This window comes from Lepidochelys kempii, chromosome 14 (genome assembly GCF_965140285.1).
Source record: "Lepidochelys kempii isolate rLepKem1 chromosome 14, rLepKem1.hap1, whole genome shotgun sequence".
Classification (NCBI taxonomy): domain Eukaryota; kingdom Metazoa; phylum Chordata; order Testudines; family Cheloniidae; genus Lepidochelys; species Lepidochelys kempii.
This window is the reverse complement of record NC_136393.1, coordinates 50,754,609-50,773,080: the sequence shown is the minus strand read 5'-3', so window position 1 is coordinate 50,773,080 and position 18,472 is coordinate 50,754,609. Positions and strand designations below refer to the sequence as shown.

General features: G+C 60.0%; 2 protein-coding genes across 3 annotated transcripts; one reads left to right on the top strand and one right to left on the bottom strand.

The window, feature by feature from the left end:
- Positions 1-1,044: 1,044 nt before the first annotated feature.
- On the bottom strand, positions 1,045-11,599 carry LOC144929390 (DLA class II histocompatibility antigen, DR-1 beta chain-like). The gene is made up of 6 exons (XM_078848746.1): positions 11,400-11,599; positions 10,094-10,363; positions 8,998-9,279; positions 2,242-2,352; positions 2,013-2,036; positions 1,045-1,643 (listed from the first exon to the last, which is right to left on the bottom strand). Exons 1-6 carry the CDS (start codon positions 11,503-11,505, stop codon positions 1,630-1,632), a joined length of 807 nt encoding a protein of 268 aa, XP_078704872.1. The 5' UTR covers positions 11,506-11,599; the 3' UTR covers positions 1,045-1,629.
- Positions 11,600-13,364: 1,765 nt separating this feature from the next.
- LOC144929399 (HLA class II histocompatibility antigen, DR alpha chain-like) lies at positions 13,365-17,087 on the top strand. Of its 2 annotated transcripts, XM_078848760.1 has the most exons (5): positions 13,366-13,496; positions 14,648-14,905; positions 15,376-15,657; positions 15,796-15,946; positions 16,376-17,087. In XM_078848760.1, exons 1-5 carry the CDS (start codon positions 13,415-13,417, stop codon positions 16,377-16,379), a joined length of 777 nt encoding a protein of 258 aa, XP_078704886.1. In that variant the 5' UTR covers positions 13,366-13,414; the 3' UTR covers positions 16,380-17,087. The 2 variants fall into 2 exon arrangements, with proteins under 2 accessions (XP_078704887.1, XP_078704886.1); XM_078848761.1 differs by lacking the exon at positions 16,376-17,087 and having other exon boundaries at positions 13,365-13,496; positions 15,796-15,950.
- Positions 17,088-18,472: the final 1,385 nt, after the last annotated feature.

The window sequence follows — 18,472 nt, the reverse complement described above, 5'->3', positions numbered from 1 at the left end:
GGAACAAACCCGCAGCCTCCCTCAGAAATCAGCCCCCTCTCAGAGCCGCCCCGTGGGCTCCTGCTCCCTCCCCCCAATCAGATCCGGCCCCTGCCCCGTGCCCAGCCTGGCTCAGCTGTGTGTTCGCACTGTTCCAAGGGGCGTTAGATGGATCCCAGTGGGGTCAGACTGTGTGAAATGCTCGTGAGGGCTGTCTGCGTTAGTCTCCCCCAGAACGGGGGGTCCCAGGCCATCAGGCGACAGGGAAGGGTTTGCTCTGAATCAGTGAATCCAGGCAGGAGAGATGAGTCACCGAGCGTGAAACACCAGAGTGCCCAGGCCGGGTTCTTTCCGCCCGGCCCAGCAACAGACGCCCCCGGGAAGTCTGCACTACGGTTCATCTCACCGTAATTGATGTCTCCCGCCCTGGGGCTGGGGGAGTTCTGTGCCTGCGCTGATTGGGGGGGTGCCCCTGCTCGCCCCCCCCCCCCCCGGCGCACGCCCCTGTGTGAATAAACCACCTCCCGGAGTGACGGAAGTGAGACGGACACAAGCCCTCGTGGGCCCAGCGCTGCCGGCGGAGAGCGTCCCCCCCACTCCCATGCCGCGCGCAGAGATGGGTTATCGGGCCAAGGGCAGATCCCCCTCCCAGCGGCGTAAAGCGTCTTCACCAGACCCGCTGCAGCAGCCCTGGGCATGCGGACAAGCCCCACGCCCCAGGTGGGCCCTTGGGGGGCCTCAGAGGACACAGGACTTGGTTGAGGCCCCCCACACACCCCCATGAAGGGGAGAGGTGCAGGAGCGCTCGTCCCACCAGCTTGAACATGGGCAGGAAGGGCATGAAAACCCCCGTCCAGGAGAAATCCCTCGCTGGGCGCGGCGTGGATGGGAAGGGGCAGGAATGACCAGGCACCAGATCCCCTGGCTGTGCCCCAGTCAGCCCCATAGCAGACACAGCGCTTGCTCCTGACAGGAATTCCTGCGACCTTTGGGCCCCGAGGGCTGTAACTCCCTGGTGTGTGTGTGTGACCTGCTGTAACCTTGTAAAGAAATCCCAGTGCTTGGTCTCCGTTAACAAGTCTTTACTGAGGTTATTGCAGGATTGGCTACAAGCGTTGTCTGTGGAGTGGGACCGAAGGCGCTACTGACCTGGGGAAAGCGACTGGTCCTTTGGGACAGGGAGAGACCTGAATATTGCTGTGATTTGTGGGGGAAGGGGTGACTGATCGATCACAAAGGCAGGCTGGCCGGGGTGGCCAGACAGATGGGAGAGCCCAAGGGGACTGTCTGTGGCCCCACAGTGACATCGTTACAGGTTCTGCGGAGTTCACACCCGATACTTTGGTGAAATCTCAGGACAGAACTCAGCCAATTTGGGGTTGGTACCCGGGTACTAACTGTGCCCTGAGATTGGTACCCACACTCGTGAACCACTCGACAGCGTGACAGGGTCACCCCAGGGCCCTGCGGGGACTGATGGGCAGGGACGGGTCCCCAGGCGGGGGCAGCGCGGGCTGGAGCCGGGCAGAGCGCGGGGAGCAGACGGGGACGGGAAGGGACCGGCCCCAGGTTCTGCATGCTCCGGGTTGGGCGAGGGGCTGGGAGAGACGGACGGAAACTCCTGCCGGCTGGGGATCCGACGCCCAGGATCTAACTCAGGAGCCCTGCAGGGAGAGGGGAGAGAAATCAGCCCCTGGCCATGGGGCTAGCGGGAGGGACGGGGGCTTTTCTCTGCCAGGCCCCAGGGCGCCCCCAGGGACTCTGCCCGGCAGCCGCAGGGCTGGGCGATGCTCGGCAGGACCCAGGACCCTCTGCCCCCGGGAGCAGCTCGGGGATCGGCCTGAACGGGGACTGAGGGAGCCGCAGACTCCTCCTCCGCGATGCCAACGCCCCATTGCCCAGCTGCCCCGGGGCTGAGCCGGGCGGATGTCATGGGCCGAGGGGCAGAAGCAGCTGCCCCACGGGTGTCCCAGGCAGCCTGTGGTCAGTGTGGGGGGAGGCGGGTTTAATGGAGGGAGGGGGATTGAAATTACCTGCAGGTTGGGGAACGGGGCGCCCTGAAAAACAAAGAGAGACATGGTCAAAGCCCTGGGCGGGGGGGAACCGGATCCTGGGGGTCAAAGCTCCAGCCCCTACCCCATGGCATGGAACGCCCCTCACTAGGACCCCAGCCCCCTCGGCCCCCAGATTCCCCTGAGCCCCCCCAGCCCCACATCCCTCCAGAGACACCCTGGTGCCCCGCCCCCGCCCGGAGCCATTCACCTTTCTTATTCTTCAGGTAGATGAGGAGTCCCGGCACCAGGAAGATCAGCCCCAGCACGAAGCCCCCGACGCCCGTCAGCATCTTGCTCCTGGCGGAGTCAGACTGCGCCTCTGAAACAGGGACACGGAACGGGCTGGGTCAGAGCCAGGGGCCTCCGGGCCAGGCTCCCGTCCGCACCAGTGACCAGCGCCGGCCGGGGCAGAGCCCGCAGGATCAGCTGTGGGACAATCTGCCCCATGTCAGGGCTCCTCCTGGTCTGTGATTGTCAGAGATCGGCTCAGACCCTGCAGCGTGAGGTCTGATATCCCTGCCTATTGTCAGCATGAACTCGTCTAGCCAGGGCCGTCCCTAGGGGGGTGCGAGGCCCATGGGGGGAAGTGACAGATTTGTCTCTCTTCCGGGAGTGACCACGCTGGCCAATCGCACCGGCCCGCAGGGCCCAGAGCGGTTGCCCTGATTCGCCCTACCCAAGGGACAGCTCTGAGTCTAGCCCTGAATAGTCTGTGAGACACAGAAATAGCCCGTCTCTGTGTGAACCTTGCTCTGTTCTTGGGCGCAGTTATATTCTTTGGCAGTGAGTTCCACAGGCTAACTACACAGTGTGTGGGAAACGTCCTTCCTTTTACCAGGTGTGAATTTGCCCCCTTTCCATTCCACTGAGTGTCCCCTTGTCCTTGTGCTGTGATCTCCCTTCTCCAGACCAGTCATAATTATGGAGACTTTTCTCCTCTCCCAGGCCTGTCACTGCCTGTCATAAACATACAGCTAAGGGTAGCATAAAATCCCTCCTTTACCTGTAAGGGGTTAATCAGTTCAATTAACCTAGTTGGCACCTGACCAGAAGGACCAATGGGGAAATCTGAGGGGAGGTTTTGTTTGTGCTCTTTGTTTTGTTCCCTCTCCGGACAAAGAAAAAAACCAAGCAGGTAACCCAGCTCCTACTGAAATGATACATCTAAAATTACAAAAATTGTAAGTAACAGCAAGAAAATGTGTTAAATTATCTTTTGTTTTAGCTTGTAAATTTTCCCTATGCTAAAAGAGAGGTTTATTCCTGTTTTTGTAACTTTAAAGTTAAGCCTAAAGGGGAATCCTCTGTGTTTTAAATCTTTTTATTACCCTGTAAAATTACCTTCCATCCTGATTTTACAGAGGTGCTTCTTTTACTTTTTTCTTTATAATAAAGTTCTTCTTTTAAGAACCTAATTGATTTTAGTGTCCTAAACATAAAGGGTCTGGTCTGTACTTTTATTAAAGACAATTGGTTGGTAGACTATTCTCAAGCCTCCCCAGGAAAGGGGGTGAAGGGGCTTGGGGGGAGATTTGGGGGAAATAGGAACTCCAAGTGGTCCTTTTCCTGAATCTTTGTCTAAATCACTTGGTGGTGGCAGCGATACCGTCCAAGGACAAGGGAAGGAATTTGTGCCTTGGGGAAGTTTTAACCTAAGCTGGTAAAATATAAGCTTAGGGAGTCTTTCATGCGGGTCCCCACATCTGTACCCCAGAGTTAGAGTGGGGAGGGAACCCTGACATGGTGGCAGCGCGGTGGGATCATTTTGAACCAGAAGCAGAGACCTGAGGATATTAAAAGGACATTTTTTTTTCTTTTGTGCTTGAAAACCAGGGAGGTTTTTTTTTAGCTGAGAGCAGCTGGAGGTTTTTTTCTCTGCCTGAAGGCAGAGTAGTTAAGTTCCTGCAAGGGAATTGAGAAGCTTTTTTTTTTTCTTTCTTTCTAGCTCTCAGGTTAGGCTAGGCTAAGCACAGGAAGGCTGGGATGATGGAAAGTGAGGTCCAAAAGAAACTAGAATTAGCCAGATAGGAAGCTGAAGAGAGACGGAAAGAACATGAAAGACAAATGGCCTTAAAGTGCTTGAAGTTGGACGCGGAGGAGAGGAAGGAGGCAAAATGCTTGGAGGCAGAAACAGCCAGGGAGGAGGCTGCCCACAAGAGAGCTATGGAGGCAGAAACAGCCAGAGAGGAGGCTGCCCATAAAAGAGATCTGGAGTTAAAAGACAAAGAAATACAGGCCCAGATTGAGGCTCGGAAGCATGAACTGGCTGTTATGGAGTTGAAAAGACAGAACCCTTCAGCAGCTGGCTCCAATTCCCCAAAAATCCACAAATGGGAGTGACTATGTCCATAGTATGATGAATCCAGTGATATTACTGAATATGTCTTCACCTTTGAGAGACTGTGCACCCTCCAAGCAATTCCTAAAGATCACAAGATGACCACATTGGTAGCAAAATTAACTGGAAGAGCTCTGGACATATTCAACAAAATGCCTATTAAGGATGCTTCTGACTATGGTAAATTTAAGGATTTGGTTTTGAAACAATTTTAAATTCCACCTGAAACTTACAGAGTAAAATTTAGAGCCCTTAAGAGAGGGGCTGGACTAAGTAATGTGGCTTATGTAAACCCGATAAAGGATCTGTTAGATAAATGGGTCAAAAGAAGGGGTGTAACTAGCTTTGAAGGAATGTGTGATTTGGTTGTACAGGAGCAGTTCCTGACTATGGCCAATGATGATGTAAAACAGTGTTGATGGGATAAAAAAATTAACTCAGCAGAAAGTCTTGCTTCTTATGCTGATCAATACGAGCAGTCCCAGACCGTCAGAGAGGCAGGGCAAATCGGAACAAAACAGGTGGCGGTACCAGAGAGGAACAGCCCTGGTCGCAGTTTGGGCGGATACCAGAAGGGAGACACTGAGACCACACCATACCACCGGGGGCAGCCCAAGGCCCCACCTACACCCCAAGGAAAACCCCAGACACCTTATCGTCCCACCACATCATTCTCCAGCAATCCACCTCGCCCCAGTGACCCGTCAGCTGGGCGATGTTTTAAATGTAACGAGCTGGGGCATGTAAAGGCCAACTGCCCCAAGAACCCCAACAGATTACAGTTCATTGCATCTGGGACACACCAAAGGTCCTCAGGCCCAGATGCCTCCCAGATACCCTCAGAGCGAAGGGAAACTGTGAGTGTAGGCGGGAAGAAAGTTACTGCGTGGAGGGACACTGGAGCACAGGTGTCAGCTATCCACCAATCCTTAGTGGACCCCAACTTCATCAACCCAGAGGTCCAAGTGACGATTCAACCCTTCAAGTCCATCTCTTTCGATTTGCCTACAGCCAAGTTGCCTGTCCAGTACCAGGGCTGGTCAGGAATGTGGACTTTTGCAGTCTATGATGATTATCCCATTCCCATGCTGCTGGGGGAAGACTTGGCCAACCATGTGAAGCAGGCCAAGAGGGTGGGAATGGTCACCCGCAGCCAGGCTAAGCAAGCCTTCACACCTATCCCTGTTGCTGAGCCTTCCACCAGGGCCCCGTCTGTGCTACCAGAGACCCAGACTGAGGTGGTGGAACCGGACCCCAGGCCAACGTCTGCAACGGCCGTAGTGGATCCAGTCCCAGAGACCCAGCCAGAGCCAGGCCCAGAACCGGAATGGGCGGAGCACCCAGCACCAGAACCATTGCCAGCCCTGAGTCCAGCGCTTGCAACCCCGTCTGCAACCCCAACACCAGAGGGCCCCACCAAGCCCGCCCTGGCAGCAGCAGCTAAACCAGCGCAAGAGGCTCCACCGGAGCCTGAACCCCAACCTAGCGCACCCACGGAGAGCGGGTCACCGTCCCCGGAACCAGCCCTGTCCCTCGCGCGCTTCCCGAGGGACCAAGCCCAGGCCCACCATCCAGTGAGGAACTGAGGTCTCCAGCATCAAGGGAATAGTTCCAGACCAAACAGGAAACAGAAGAAAGCCTCCAGGGAGCTTGGACAGTGGCACGGAGCAACCCACCGCCTCTCAACTCTGCTAATCGATCCCGGTTTGTGGTAGAACGAGAACTTTTATACAAGGAAACTCTTTCTGGTGGGCACCAGGAACCTGGCATCCTCAGAGACAGTTGGTAGTTCCAACTAAATACTGGGAAAAGCTCTTGAGCTTAGCCCATGATCATCCTAGTGGCCATGCTGGGGGGAACAGGACCAAAGACCGTTTGGGAAGGTCATTCCACTGGGAGGGAATGGACAAGAACGTTTCTACTTACGTCCAGTCCTGTGAGGTGTGCCAAAGAGTGGAAAACCCCCAAGACCAGGTCAAAGCCCCTCTCCAGCCACTCCCCATCATTGAGGTTCCATTTCAGCGAGTAGCTGTGGTTATTCTGGGTCCTTTCCCGAAAAAGACACCCAGAGGGAAGCAGTACAGACTGACTTTCATGGATTTTGCCACCTGATGGCCGAAAGCAGTAGCTCTAAGCAACACCAGGGCTAAAAGTGTGTGCCAGGCCTTAACAGACATTTCTGCCAGGGTAGGTTGGCTCTCCGACATCCTTATGGATTCGGGAACTAATTTCCTGGCAGGGACCATAAAAAGCCTTTGGGAAGCTCATGGGGTGAACTACTTGGTTGCCTCTCCTTACCACCATCAAACAAAAGGCCTGGTGGAGAAGTTTTATGGAACTTTGCGGGTCATGATACGTAAATTCGTAAATGAGCACTCCAATGATTGGGACCTAGTGTTGCAGCAGTTGCTCTTTGCCTACAGGGCTGTAACACATCCCAGTTTAGGGTTTTCACCATTTGAACTTGTATATGGCTGTGAGGTTATGGGGCCATTGCAGTTGGTGAAGCAGAAATGGGAGGGGTTTATCTTTAATTATCTCATAGCATCCACCACCTCAAACCGAAAGCCCAAGGTGTACCATGTTAATTCTCTAAAGCCCTTTTATTCCAGAGAATTAAAGGTTTGTCAGTTTACAGCCCAGGGAGGAGACGACGCTGAGTGGCCCGAAGGTGTCTACTACGAAGGGAAAAGTGCGGATGGTGTGGAAGAGGTGAAGCTCTCCGTGACCCTTGGGCGTATGCAGCGACAGCAGATCCAGGAGCTGTGCACTAGCTACGCGCCAACGTTCTCAGCCACCCCAGGACTGACTGAACGGGCACACCACTCCATTGACACAGGGAATGCTCGCCCAATTAGAGCCCAACCTTACCGGGTGGCTCCTCAAGCCAAAACTGCTATAGAACGGGAGATCCAGGACATGCTACAGATGGGTATAATCCACCCCTCTAAAAGTGCATGGGCATCTCCAGTGGTTCTAGTTCCCAAACCAGATGGGGAAATACGCTTTTGCGTGGACTACCGTAAGCTAAATGCTGTAACTCGCCCAGACAACTATCCAAAGCCACGCACAGATGACCTATTAGAGAAACTGGGATGGGCCCAGTTCATCTCTACCTTGGACTTAACCAAGGGGTACTGGCAGGTACCGCTAGATGAATCCGCCAAGGAAAGGTCAGCCTTCATCACCCATGTAGGGCTGTATAAATTTAATGTGCTCCCTTTCAGGCTGCAAAATGTACCCGCCACCTTCCAGAGACTTGTAGATAGTCTCCTAGCGGGATTGGGAGAATCTGCAGTCGCCTAGCTTGACGATGTGGCCATCTTTTCTGATTCATGGGCAAAACACCTGGAGCATCTCCAGAAAGTCTTCAAGCGCATAAGAAAGGCAGGACTAACTGTTAAGGCTAAAAAGTGTCAAATAGGCCTAAACAGAGTGACTGACCTTGGACACCAGGTGGGTCAAGAAACTATCAACCCCCTACAGGCCAAAGTGGATGCTATCCAAAAGTGACCTGTCCCAAAGTCAAAAAACCAGGTCCAATCCTTCTTAGGCTTGGCCAAATATTACAGGCGATTTGTACCGCAATGCAGCCAAATCGCTGCCCCACTAACAGAGCTGACCAAAAAAACCCAGCCAAATGCCGTTCAGGGAACTGAAGAGTGCCAGAAGGCCTTTAACCAGCTTAAGGTGACACTCATGTCTGAGCCTGTGCTAAGAGCACCTGACCAGAAGGACCAATGGGGAAAGAAAATACTTTCAAATGGGGGGCGGGGCAGGTTTTGTTTGTGCTTTTTGTTTAGTTCCCTCTCAGGACAAAGAAAAAAACCAAGCAGGTAACCCAGCTCCTACTAAAATGATACATCTAAAATTACAAAAATTGTAAGTAATAGCAAGAAAATGTGTTAAATTATCTTTTGTTTTAGCTTGTAAATGTTCCCTATGCTAAGAGGGATGTTTATTCCTGATTTTGTAAAGTTAAGCCTAAAGAGGAATCCTCTGTGTTTTAAATCTTTTTATTACCCTGTAAAATTACCTTCCATCCTGATTTTACAGAGGTGCTTCTTTTACTTTTTTCTTTATAATAAAGTTCTTCTTTTAAAAACTTAATTAATTTTAGTGTCCTAACCATAAAGGGTCTGGTCTGTACTTTTATTAAAGACAACTGGTTGGTAGATTATTCTCAAGCTTCCCCAGGAAAGGGGGTGAAGGGGCTTGGGGGAATATTTTGGGGAAATAGGAACTCCAAGTGGTCCTTTTCCTGAATCTTTGTCTAAATCACTTGGTAGAGGCAGCAATACCGTCCAAGGACGAGGGAAGGAATTTGTGTCTTGGGGAAGTTTTAACCTAAGCTGGTGGAATATAAGCTTAGGGAGTCTTCCATGCTGGTTTCCACATCTGCACCGCAGAGTTCAGAGTGGGGAGGAAACCCTAACACTGCCCCACTCAGGTTGTGTCTACACAGCGTTTTGGAGCCCGTGGAAGTGAGCTCCCAGCCCAGGTTGATAGATTTCGGTTAGAAGGGCTCATGTGAGCGCTCTGCCCCAGGCCCATCCCCTGGGGGCTCCACAGAGCGAGGGCTGCCCCTGTGGGCTCAGGGGTGGCCCCACACACAGAGGCTCTTACCCCAGTGCACGGCGAGGGGGCCCCGCAGGCTGATGTGCTCCACCTGGCAGGTGTAGACGTCCCCGCGCCGGTGGCTCATCTCCAGCATCACCAGGATCTGGAAGGTCCAGTCTCCGTTCTGGAGCAGCTCCGTGGACACCACCCCGGCCGTCTGCTCCTGCCCGTTCTTCAGCCACTTGATCTCGATCCCCCCGGGGTAAAACCCCGTCACGGAGCAAACCAGCAGGTGGGGGTGGGGCTGGGACCCCGATTTTGTGGGAAAAACTGTCACCTCGGGCTGAACTGGGGGGAGAGAGGAGAGGGGGTTGGGAAAGGGGCTGGAGATGGAAGGGTGCTCAGGAGGAAGAGGTGCTCCCCTGCCCCTGGGAAAGGCCCAGCCCCCCAACTATCGCCCCTGGCTGGTTCTCTCCTGCCCCCCATTGCCCTGGGCAGGCTCCGGCAGGAAGGGCCCGAGGGGAGTCGCGTCCCGTCACCCCCATGGGGACAGAGCTAGGGATGGTCTGACCCTCGAGGCCCTGGGAGACGGGGTCTCAGCCAGGGACCAAGGGCTGCCCCCACCCATCAGCCGGGGTACCCTGAGGGGGGAGGGAGGGGTTGGGGGGAAGGGAAAGTTCTGCCCCATCGCCGGGCCCCCCCCAGCCCAGGAAGGGGGGGGGGGTTGGAGCCGCAGCAGCTGCCTGTCTCGAGGGTGGTCTGGGGGGGGCGCTGGGGCCTGGACCCCTCAGAGGGGCGGGGGTGAGTCAGCCACAGCCCCCCAGAGATGGACCCGGGGTCTGCGGCTCTCGGCCCTGCCGACAGGGGGCGCCACAGCCGGACCCGGGGACACGGTCTGGGCCGCTCCTAGACCCGGCTTCCCTCCCGCAGCTGCCGCTGGGTGACCCCGCCCCCTGGCTGTGACCCCGCCCCCTGCTCTCTGTGCCCCGCCCCTGGCGGTGACCCCGCCCCCTGCTCTCTCAGCCCCGCCCCCGGCCCGTGACCCCGTGCCCTGGCCCCGCCCCCCTCCCTGCCGCCCCCCAGCGCAGGAGCAGCTGAGCCCCCCCCCCCGCCGCCGTGTCTCCCGCGCTCACCCCCCCCCCGCGCTCACTCCCCCACTCACCTCCCCGGTCGATGGTGAACGGCTCAGCCACCCCGTAGTTGTGCCGGCAGAACGTGTCCACCGCCGCCCGCCGCTCCGCCAGGATCGCCGGGTCCTTGTTCCAATACTCGGCCCAGCGCCGCCCCACCGCCGTCTCCCCCACGAACACCCCCACCTCGCTGTCGAAGTGCACGAACTGCTGCCGGTCGTAGATGTACCGGTCCAAGAACCGGACCCGCTCGGTGCCGTTGGTGAACAGACAGTCCCGCTTCGCCTGGTGCAGGAACCGCCCTGGGGGGGACGGGCTCGGCTCGGCTCAGGCGCCCCCAGCTGCCCCCAGGCTCGTAGCCCAGCGGGGGGGGAACAACCGGAGCCCCACGAGCCCCCCCGCCCTGAACCCCGCCCACACCCAGGGGAGCCCGGCGGGCGGGGCAGGGCCGTGTGGGGGGAGGGGAGTGACAGTAACACTGACCGGGGGGGCCTTAGGGCCGAGACTGTGACAGGGACAGGGGCAGAGACACTGAGCGGGGGGTGGGGGCCACCGGCACAGGCAGCACGGGGCTCCCCAGGGCGCTGGGGTCTGACCCCCCCCACCCCCAGATACGCCCAGCACCTGCCCAGGACGGGGCTCCCCGGGGTGCTGGGGTCTGACCCCCCCCACCCCCAGATACGCCCAGCACCTGCCCAGGACGGGGCTCCCTGGGGCGCTGGGGTCTGACACCCCCACCCCCAGATACGCCCAGCACCTGCCCAGGACGGGGCTCCCCGGGGTGCTGGGGTCTGACCCCCCCCACCCCCAGATACGCCCAGCACCTGCCCAGGACGGGGCTCCCCGGGGTGCTGGGGTCTGACACCTCCCACCCCCAGATACGCCCAGCACCTGCCCAGGACGGGGCTCCCCGGGGTGCTGGGGTCTGACCCCCCCCCACCCCCAGATACACCCAGCACCTGCCCAGGACGGGGCTCCCTGGGGCGCTGCGGTCTGACACCTCCCACCCCCAGATACGCCCAGCACCTGCCCAGGACGGGGCTCCCCGGGGTGCTGGGGTCTGACCCCCCCCACCCCCAGATACGCCCAGCACCTGCCCAGGACGGGGCTCCCCGGGGTGCTGGGGTCTGACCCCCCCCACCCCCAGATACGCCCAGCGCCTGCCCAGGACGGGGCTCCCCGGGGCGCTGGGCTCTGACCCCCCCCACCCCCAGATACGCCCAGCGCCTGCCCAGGACGGGGCTCCCCGGGGCGCTGGGGTCTGACACCTCCCACCCCCAGATACGCCCAGCGCCTGCCCAGGACGGGGCTCCCCGGGGCGCTGGGGTCTTTACTCACCTTCAGGCTCCGTGCAATGAGCCAGGTGGGTTCTCAGCACCGTCAGTGTCACGAGCAGAGCCCCAGCCCAGCGGCTCCCGGCCCCCAGGATCCGACTCGCCCCCATCGCGGCTCAGGAGGGAGAGATCTGGAAAGTTGTCGGGACCCCCCAGCCTGAGACCTTCTCTGCCCAGCTCCGAGCACCAGCCCCAGGATGCTGCCCACGGCCCCGGGGATTGGGCACCCCCAGCCCAGGGGCCAATCAGCATCGGGTCTGGGCAGCATCATCCATTGCCAGGCAGAGCCGGCCCCAGCAGGGCTCGGTTCCATACTTCTCCCTCGTAGGGGGCAGAGCAGGGCCTGGGGTCGGGCTGCAGGACTCGCCCGGCGCCTGCCATGGCCCCGGGGCAGCTGGAGAGCGGGGCCAGCCCAGGGACCAGCCCCCACCAGAGCAGGGCCCCCAGCAACAAGCCTGGGACCCTCCGTCCCCTTCCTCTGGTGCAGGCCAAATGTGGGGCGATCCCTGGTTTGTTGAGGGTAAATTTAGTCCCAGTGGTAGGTTTGGGGCTGGCCCCACAGGCAGAAGTTCTGAGCTTCCCCCTCCCCCACCTCCATGGACCTGAGCCCTGCCGCCCCTGGGACCCCACCAGAAAGGGGGGCTCAGTGTCCATGGGTCAGGCACAGCTCGGCCTCTCACCTGTTCCCACCATCGATCTCCCGAAGGGGCTTCTCTGGCCGCCCCAGTCTCTGAGCCCCTCCCCCTCTCTGCTGCCTTCACCCCCAGCCCAGTGGGGCAGGGCAGGGCCATTGTCCCCAGTGCCCAGCTGGGGAGGGAGGCCCAGAGAAGTCAGTGACTGGCCCAGGGTCACACACAGTCTGTGGCAGGGCCGGGAATGACCCCAGGGCTCCTGGGTCCCAGGCCAGCCCCTCTCGGCCCCTCCTGCAGTATGAACACCCAGCGCATTAGCTGGGGGGGGTGGGGATAACTTGGTGCCATGGGGGGGGGCAGATTTGGGCAGGGGACAGGGACCAACGTGCCATACAAAGGGCCCAGGACAGACCCCGGGGGGAGGGGGTTTGGTCACTAACAGCAGGTCGGAGCCGGTGCCAGCAGAGGGGAAAGGCCCCATGTCCCCGTCCCCACCTCCTCAGCCAGTCCGTCCCCGCCCTGGGGCCTCATGGGTGATGGTCCCGTGTCCCAGTCTTCCATGGATGATGCCCCAAACCCCGTGTGTGGCCTGGTCTACACTTGTCCCATCAGATCTCTGTGGCTCAGGGGTGTGACCCCCCCAGTGGAGAGCTGGGCCGGCCAAGTCCCCCATCTGCACCCAGCCGTGCTGCAGAGTAGGGTGCCTGGGGGGGGCGTGAGCGCCGTCTGGGGCGGTGCTGTCTTCACACCGGGGACAATCCCCCCAACGGCAGCGCATCCACACCTGGGACAATACCCCCCCCCCCAGCGGCGCTGTGTCCACACCTGGGACAACCCCCCACTGGAGGCGCCGTGTCCACACCAGGAGCAGGCATCTGGCCGGGAATGTGCCGTGTGGTCAGCCCCAAATGCTTTAAAATCCTGCGACGATGTACGAATACCAGCTGTGGGGTTTATTTGCCTTCTGCTCTTTGAGCCCCTCGGGTGCCCGGGGGTCACAGTTTGAAGCTCTCCCCACAGCCCCAAGGGCTGGACACTCACTTTGTCTCTAAGATCGAGGCTGGAATCGTCCCAGACCCACATGACTCCAGGAGCTGGGGCTTTAGGAAAACACAAGAATTATCCTGAGACTCGTGACACAATCCTGAGAGCCGGGAACACTGAATTTCTCCGTCTCCTCTCGGCGAGGCTCAGCCCTGCTGCTCTGCCCGGTAACAGCCAGGTTCGCGCAGGGATTTCTGCCATTGGGTGCGGGACCCTGGGGCGGGCTCCCCTGGCCAATGCCGGGCGCTGCCCCCCAGCCCTGCCCCCCAGGGTGTGACACGTGCCCCCCCCGGCCCCCTAGAACTGCCGGCCCCACGCCCAGCCCAGTGTCCGGGGAGAGGAGATGGGCGCAGGACGGGGCGTCCCCATGGCCCAGCTGGCCCTGCTCACCCTGCTGGCCCTGCCGGGCGCCGGGGCGGTGACAGGTACGGGCGGGGCGGGGGCTGTGACGCCTGGGCCTGGGGGGGCAGCTTGACCCCCATAGCGCCCGGCTCCCACCCCCAGGGAGGGGACAATGGGGGGCTGATGGGGCATGGAGGGGTATGGAGGGGAGCCAGATTTGGGGGGGGGCTGCAGGGAGGAGGGTCTCCCCCCCATGGCAGCGGGGGAGGGGGGCTAGCGTGGGGGCAGCAGAGGGATCGTGGGGAAGTCGTTGTGGTTTGGGTACAACACAGCCCTACGCTAGGGGTGCAGCCCCCTCCCCCTCCAGGGACTCAGGGGCTGACTCCCCCATCGGGACACCAGATACAGACCCCCCCAAAGAGCCACTCTAGGTCCAGACCCTGCTGAGCAGTGAGAGCATCTGTGCAGAGCAGGAGCCCCTGGCCCTGCTCCCCAGCCTGTCCCCATTGTCCCCCAGGGCTCAGACCCACGGGGTGGGGCACTCTGTGGGGCAGACTCTCTCCTCGGCTAGTGGTGTCGGGATCCCTCCTTTGCAGTCGCTCTGTGAGTTCCTGCTGGGCGAGCTGGGATCATCCAACGACTCCCTAGGATGTAGGTGCCCAACTCCCTTGGGCCCTGGGCAATCCCAACCTCAGCCCCGAGCCAGACCCCTCCCCCTCCCGGCGTGTGTCTGACCCCCCCAGCGCAGCTTTAATGTCTCTGGCTGGGGAGCTCCCGGGCTCCTAGTGACCGGCCCCGGGGTGTGAGTGTCGGGGGCCAGGGATTGAAATCGCCCCGAGAGCCAGGTCATGGTGACGCCGGGACACAGAACCAGCCCCACACAGAGACGGGAGAATGAAACGTCTGGCAGTAATGACGTCCAACGTCCCCCCTACACCACTGTGGGCTGGGGTCACGTCCCCCTTCACACGCGAAGTGGGACAGGCCCGGCCCCTGCTTGCATGGGATTGAAGTGAGCAGAAGGGGGAGCACAGTGGGGGGCGCTGGCCCCTCCAGGCAGCCCTGACCCCAATGCCCCAGCACGATACCAGGGGTCACTGGGCTCCCTGCACCCACTTTCCCCCCACACCGGGGCGTCCCAGTGCCAGTGTGGCCCCAGGGGAAGAGATCAGAGACCCTGTATCCCGGGGAGGGGCTGGCGTGGGTGCTGATGGGGACGCCCGTCTCCCCGCAGCGGATCACGTGTTCTCCCAGGTGGAGTTCTACCAGCGGACGGACCGATCCCTGCAGGGGTCTGGGGAGTACATGTTCGAGTTTGACCAAGACGAGATCTTGCATGTGGACCTGGAGAGGAAGGAGACCGTCTGGCGCCTGCCTGAATTCACCAAGTTCGCCAGCTACGAGGCGCAGGGCGGCCTGGCCAACATCGCCGTGGACAAGCAGAACCTGGAGATCCTGATCCAGAGCATCAACCACACACGGACCGAGAACGGTGGGACCCTTCCTGCCTCATGCGTGCCCAGTGCGAGCCCCCCATCAGCTCCCCTCTCAGCCCCTGCAGGGCTCCGGGGAGCCAGTCAGCCGGGCCAGGGCTGTGCAGGGCAGGGGGCCCGGGCAGTTCACACCCTCCAGGCTGGTGGCCCAGGGCATCTCTTTGCCAAGGGCTGTTCCTTGCCCCTGCCCAGCCCCAGGCCCTGCCCCTGAGGGATTCTCTTGCCGGCCCCTGGTGCCGCATGAGCCGTCAGGGAAGGGAGCTGGGACGGCCCCGGTGACGCCCCCACAGTCCTGGGGAGAGACCTCTGAGCTGGAGCGTGAGCACCAGGGACTGGCTGGCTCAGGGGGGCAGGGAATGGGGCACGGGGCCTTTCCCCTCTAGGGGGTGCTGGCTCCGACCCAGCCCCAGGGCAGTGAGTGGCTGTCTCAGGGGCAGGCAATGGGACCCACTAATCCCTGTCTCCCCAGTGCCCCCTGAGGTGACCGTGTTCCCCAAAGGCCCCGTGGAGCTGGGCGAGCCCAACGTCCTGATCTGCTTCGTGGACAAGTTCTCCCCACCTGCGCTCAGCGTGACATGGCTGAAGAACGGGCAGGAGGTGACGGGGGGCGTCTACGAGACCGACTTCTACCCCCGCCAGGACAACTCCTTCCGCAAGTTCTCCTACCTGCCCTTCCTCCCCAGCCAGGGCGACTTCTACGACTGCCGGGTGGAGCACTGGGGGCTGCCCGAGCCCTTCACGAAGCACTGGGGTGAGGCCGGGGTGCCCGGGGACCCCGCTGGGCACAGGGCTGGGAGCCAGGACGCCTGGGTTCTATCCTGGCTCTGGGAGGGAGGGGTGGTAACAGCCCCGCTCACTGCGTGCCCTGTCCCTCTCCCCCTCTCTCCAGAAGCCCAGGTGCCCACCCCCGTCCCTGAGACCACCGAGACCCTGGTGTGCGCCCTGGGCCTGGCCGTGGGCATCATCGGCATCATCGCGGGCACCATCCTCATCATCAAGGGCATGAAGATGAACGCCGCCCGCAATCCGCGGGGCCCCTTGTGAGTAGCCGCTGCCCGGGGAGGGCACCCGCTGCACCCGCAACCCCTGGGCCCACACAGCACTCCCCGGGGAGACCCCTGTTAGGATATAGATTTTCAGGCCTATCTGTAAAGGCCTATACTTTAAGAATTTAGGTGTATGTTTATCATTTTAGCTAACTTTGGGTCTTGTTGCTCTCTGTTCATGCGAGAAGGATCAGGGAAGTGGGAGTGAAGGAATAAGCTCTCTAACAAGCCCCCACCCTCTGTGTCCCCCACAGCCAGCCATAACCACTCCCACCCAGCACCCACTGGGAAGACTCCCCACCACCACCTGCTGTGACCCCCCAGCCAGCCAGCACCCCCTGTGCCAATGGGAGACTCCCTGGGGGTGCTGGGGAACGCGTCAGGGCCCAGAGCTCCTGGTAACTGACCCTCTTTGCCTTTCAGATAAACGCGGGGAGGAGCCGGGCCCCTGAACCCTCAGGTGCCTTCGTGAGACCCACTCGTACTGCCCCCCCGCTACCCGCAGGGTCCCTGCTCCGTGCCCGTTGGTGCCAGCTGCTGTACCCCGACCCCGTAACTGGGACAAGCCAACCCGCTAGAGACTCACCGGGGAGCCGGCCCCTCGGACTTCCCTCACCCACCCCGCTGCTGGGCTTGGGAGGGGGCACCTATCCAGGGAGAGGGCTGCTGCCCCATGGGGCTGGGAATGGGGATCGCCCCTCGTCAGGGGCAGCAGGGCCCACGGGGCTGATCCAAACCCCATTGCCATCGTGGGGAAGGTTTCTCTTGACTCCAGTGGGAGCTGGATTGGGCCCCGAGCCCGGCCCCTGTTGGCCAGAGGCTGCTGTCAGTCAGCCCAGGTAAAGCCCCTCCAGCCATTACCCAGAAGGCTTTGGGCCAGATTCGGCCATTCCCGGTCAATGGGGTCCCTGTGGGATGGGATCAGGCCCATGGCTGGGGGTGGGGCAGCCCCAGCGCCCGGCTAAAGGCCCCATGGCACCCGTGTGCGGCTCCCCCGGGTCCAAGGGCCCAGCGCGGGGTCGGTGTGGGAAGGGCCCAGTCCCCGTATAGTCTCCGCCCCGTGTGTGTCCACAGCCTGGCCGCCCCCGATCTCGCTCTGCCGCTTTGCTAATAGCCATAAAGTGGATTTTGGGGACGTTTTTGATCTTTATTTAAAATCTGGTCGGTCTGAGCCGAGCCCACAGCAGCCTGTGTTAGCCCAGCCCAGGTGCAGTCGGTCCAGGAGCCCCGGGTTATACCGGGAGTTAAGGGAGTTTGGTAGACGGGCTAAGGAAGGAACCAGGACTCCTGGGTTCTGTCCCAGCTCTGGGAGGGGAGTGGGGTCCAGTGGGTTAGAGCAGGGGTTTGAGAGTCAGGACTCCTGGGTTCTATTCCTATTGCTGTCAGTTACACACAGCAAGCTGGGTCACGCGGGGAGTTGGGCCCATTCACACGTGTTTTCGCACAGCCGGGTGCCAGGCTGGACAGCGAGGAACTGAGGATGTGGGTCCCACATGATGGGGGTCAGGTGGGCTGCACCCTGGGACATAGAGACATTGAACTGGACGTGGGGGGTCAAGGCAGAACCCAACTGAGTGTGAGCTCCCAGTGCCATGCTGTGGCTTAGGGGGCAGGTGTGACCCAGGGCTGTAGGAACAGGGGAATATCGGGCAGGCACCGGGAGATGGTGTCTCCTCTGGACACGGCCCTGGTGAGATCGGCACTGGCTGCTGTGTCCAGCCCTGGCGTCGGCCCTGCGGAAAGGAGGCTGAAACGTTAGCGGGGTTCAGAGGGGAGCTGCAAAGGTGCCTCAAGGTCTGGAGAAGCTGCCTGTGAGTGAGCGATGGAAGGAGCCTGTTCTGTGCAAGGCTCAGGGGTGACCTGATCCCGGTCTGTAAGGACCCACCCGGGGAGCCGATTTCTGGGAGCAGGGGGCTTGTCAGTCTCCCAGACAAAGCAGAACAAGAGCCAGCATTTGGGAGCTGACATGAGATGACCTCAGACTAGAAACCCGGGTCACATTTTTACCAGGGAGGGCCCCTAACCACTGCGACATCTGAGCCGGTGGGAGCACGTTGCTCTCCAAACACAGCCACAACCCTGAGACTGGATCTGCACAAGCAGACCGTGCGTGGGGGGAGCCCCCTTGAGTCCTGCAGGGGCACAGGAGTCCACACACAGCCAGCCACCAGCGGGGTCCAGGCTTTGGGTTAAAAAGGCTTTTTAAAAATGCAGCGTGAATGGCTGGAACATGCAAACACTGAGCTGGTTGGAGATCAAAGCCCACTCAGTACAGAGGATGGGAAACAGGAAGTAAAGGGCAAAGAATATAAGTTACAAGTAAACATGTAGGCAACTGATAAGGGAAACTAAAGGATCCAATGGCCAATAGTGTGAAGGACAATAAGAAGACAGTTTAGAAACACATCAGGAACAAACATAGCCCTAGGTTGGGTCCGGGTCCGGGTCCGGGTCCAGGGCTGGATGCAGATGGTGAAACTGTAACTAGTGAAGCAGGAAAGGCAGAAATGTCCAATAGCT

Excerpts from the sequence above, each read along its gene's own strand:
- LOC144929390 (XM_078848746.1), bottom strand. The coding sequence starts at position 11,505 with ATGGGGGCGAGTCGGATCCTGGGGGCCGGGAGCCGCTGGGCTGGGGCT. Across the intron at positions 9,280-10,093 it reads GTTCACCATCGACCGGGGAG|TTCAGCCCGAGGTGACAGTT; the intron begins GTGAGTGGGGGA and ends CTCTCCCCCCAG. Across the intron at positions 2,037-2,241 it reads CTACCTGAAGAATAAGAAAG|GGCGCCCCGTTCCCCAACCT; the intron begins GTGAATGGCTCC and ends TTTGTTTTTCAG.
- LOC144929399 (XM_078848760.1), top strand. The coding sequence starts at position 13,415 with ATGGGCGCAGGACGGGGCGTCCCCATGGCCCAGCTGGCCCTGCTCACC. Across the intron at positions 13,497-14,647 it reads GGGCGCCGGGGCGGTGACAG|CGGATCACGTGTTCTCCCAG; the intron begins GTACGGGCGGGG and ends GTCTCCCCGCAG. Across the intron at positions 14,906-15,375 it reads CCACACACGGACCGAGAACG|TGCCCCCTGAGGTGACCGTG; the intron begins GTGGGACCCTTC and ends CTGTCTCCCCAG.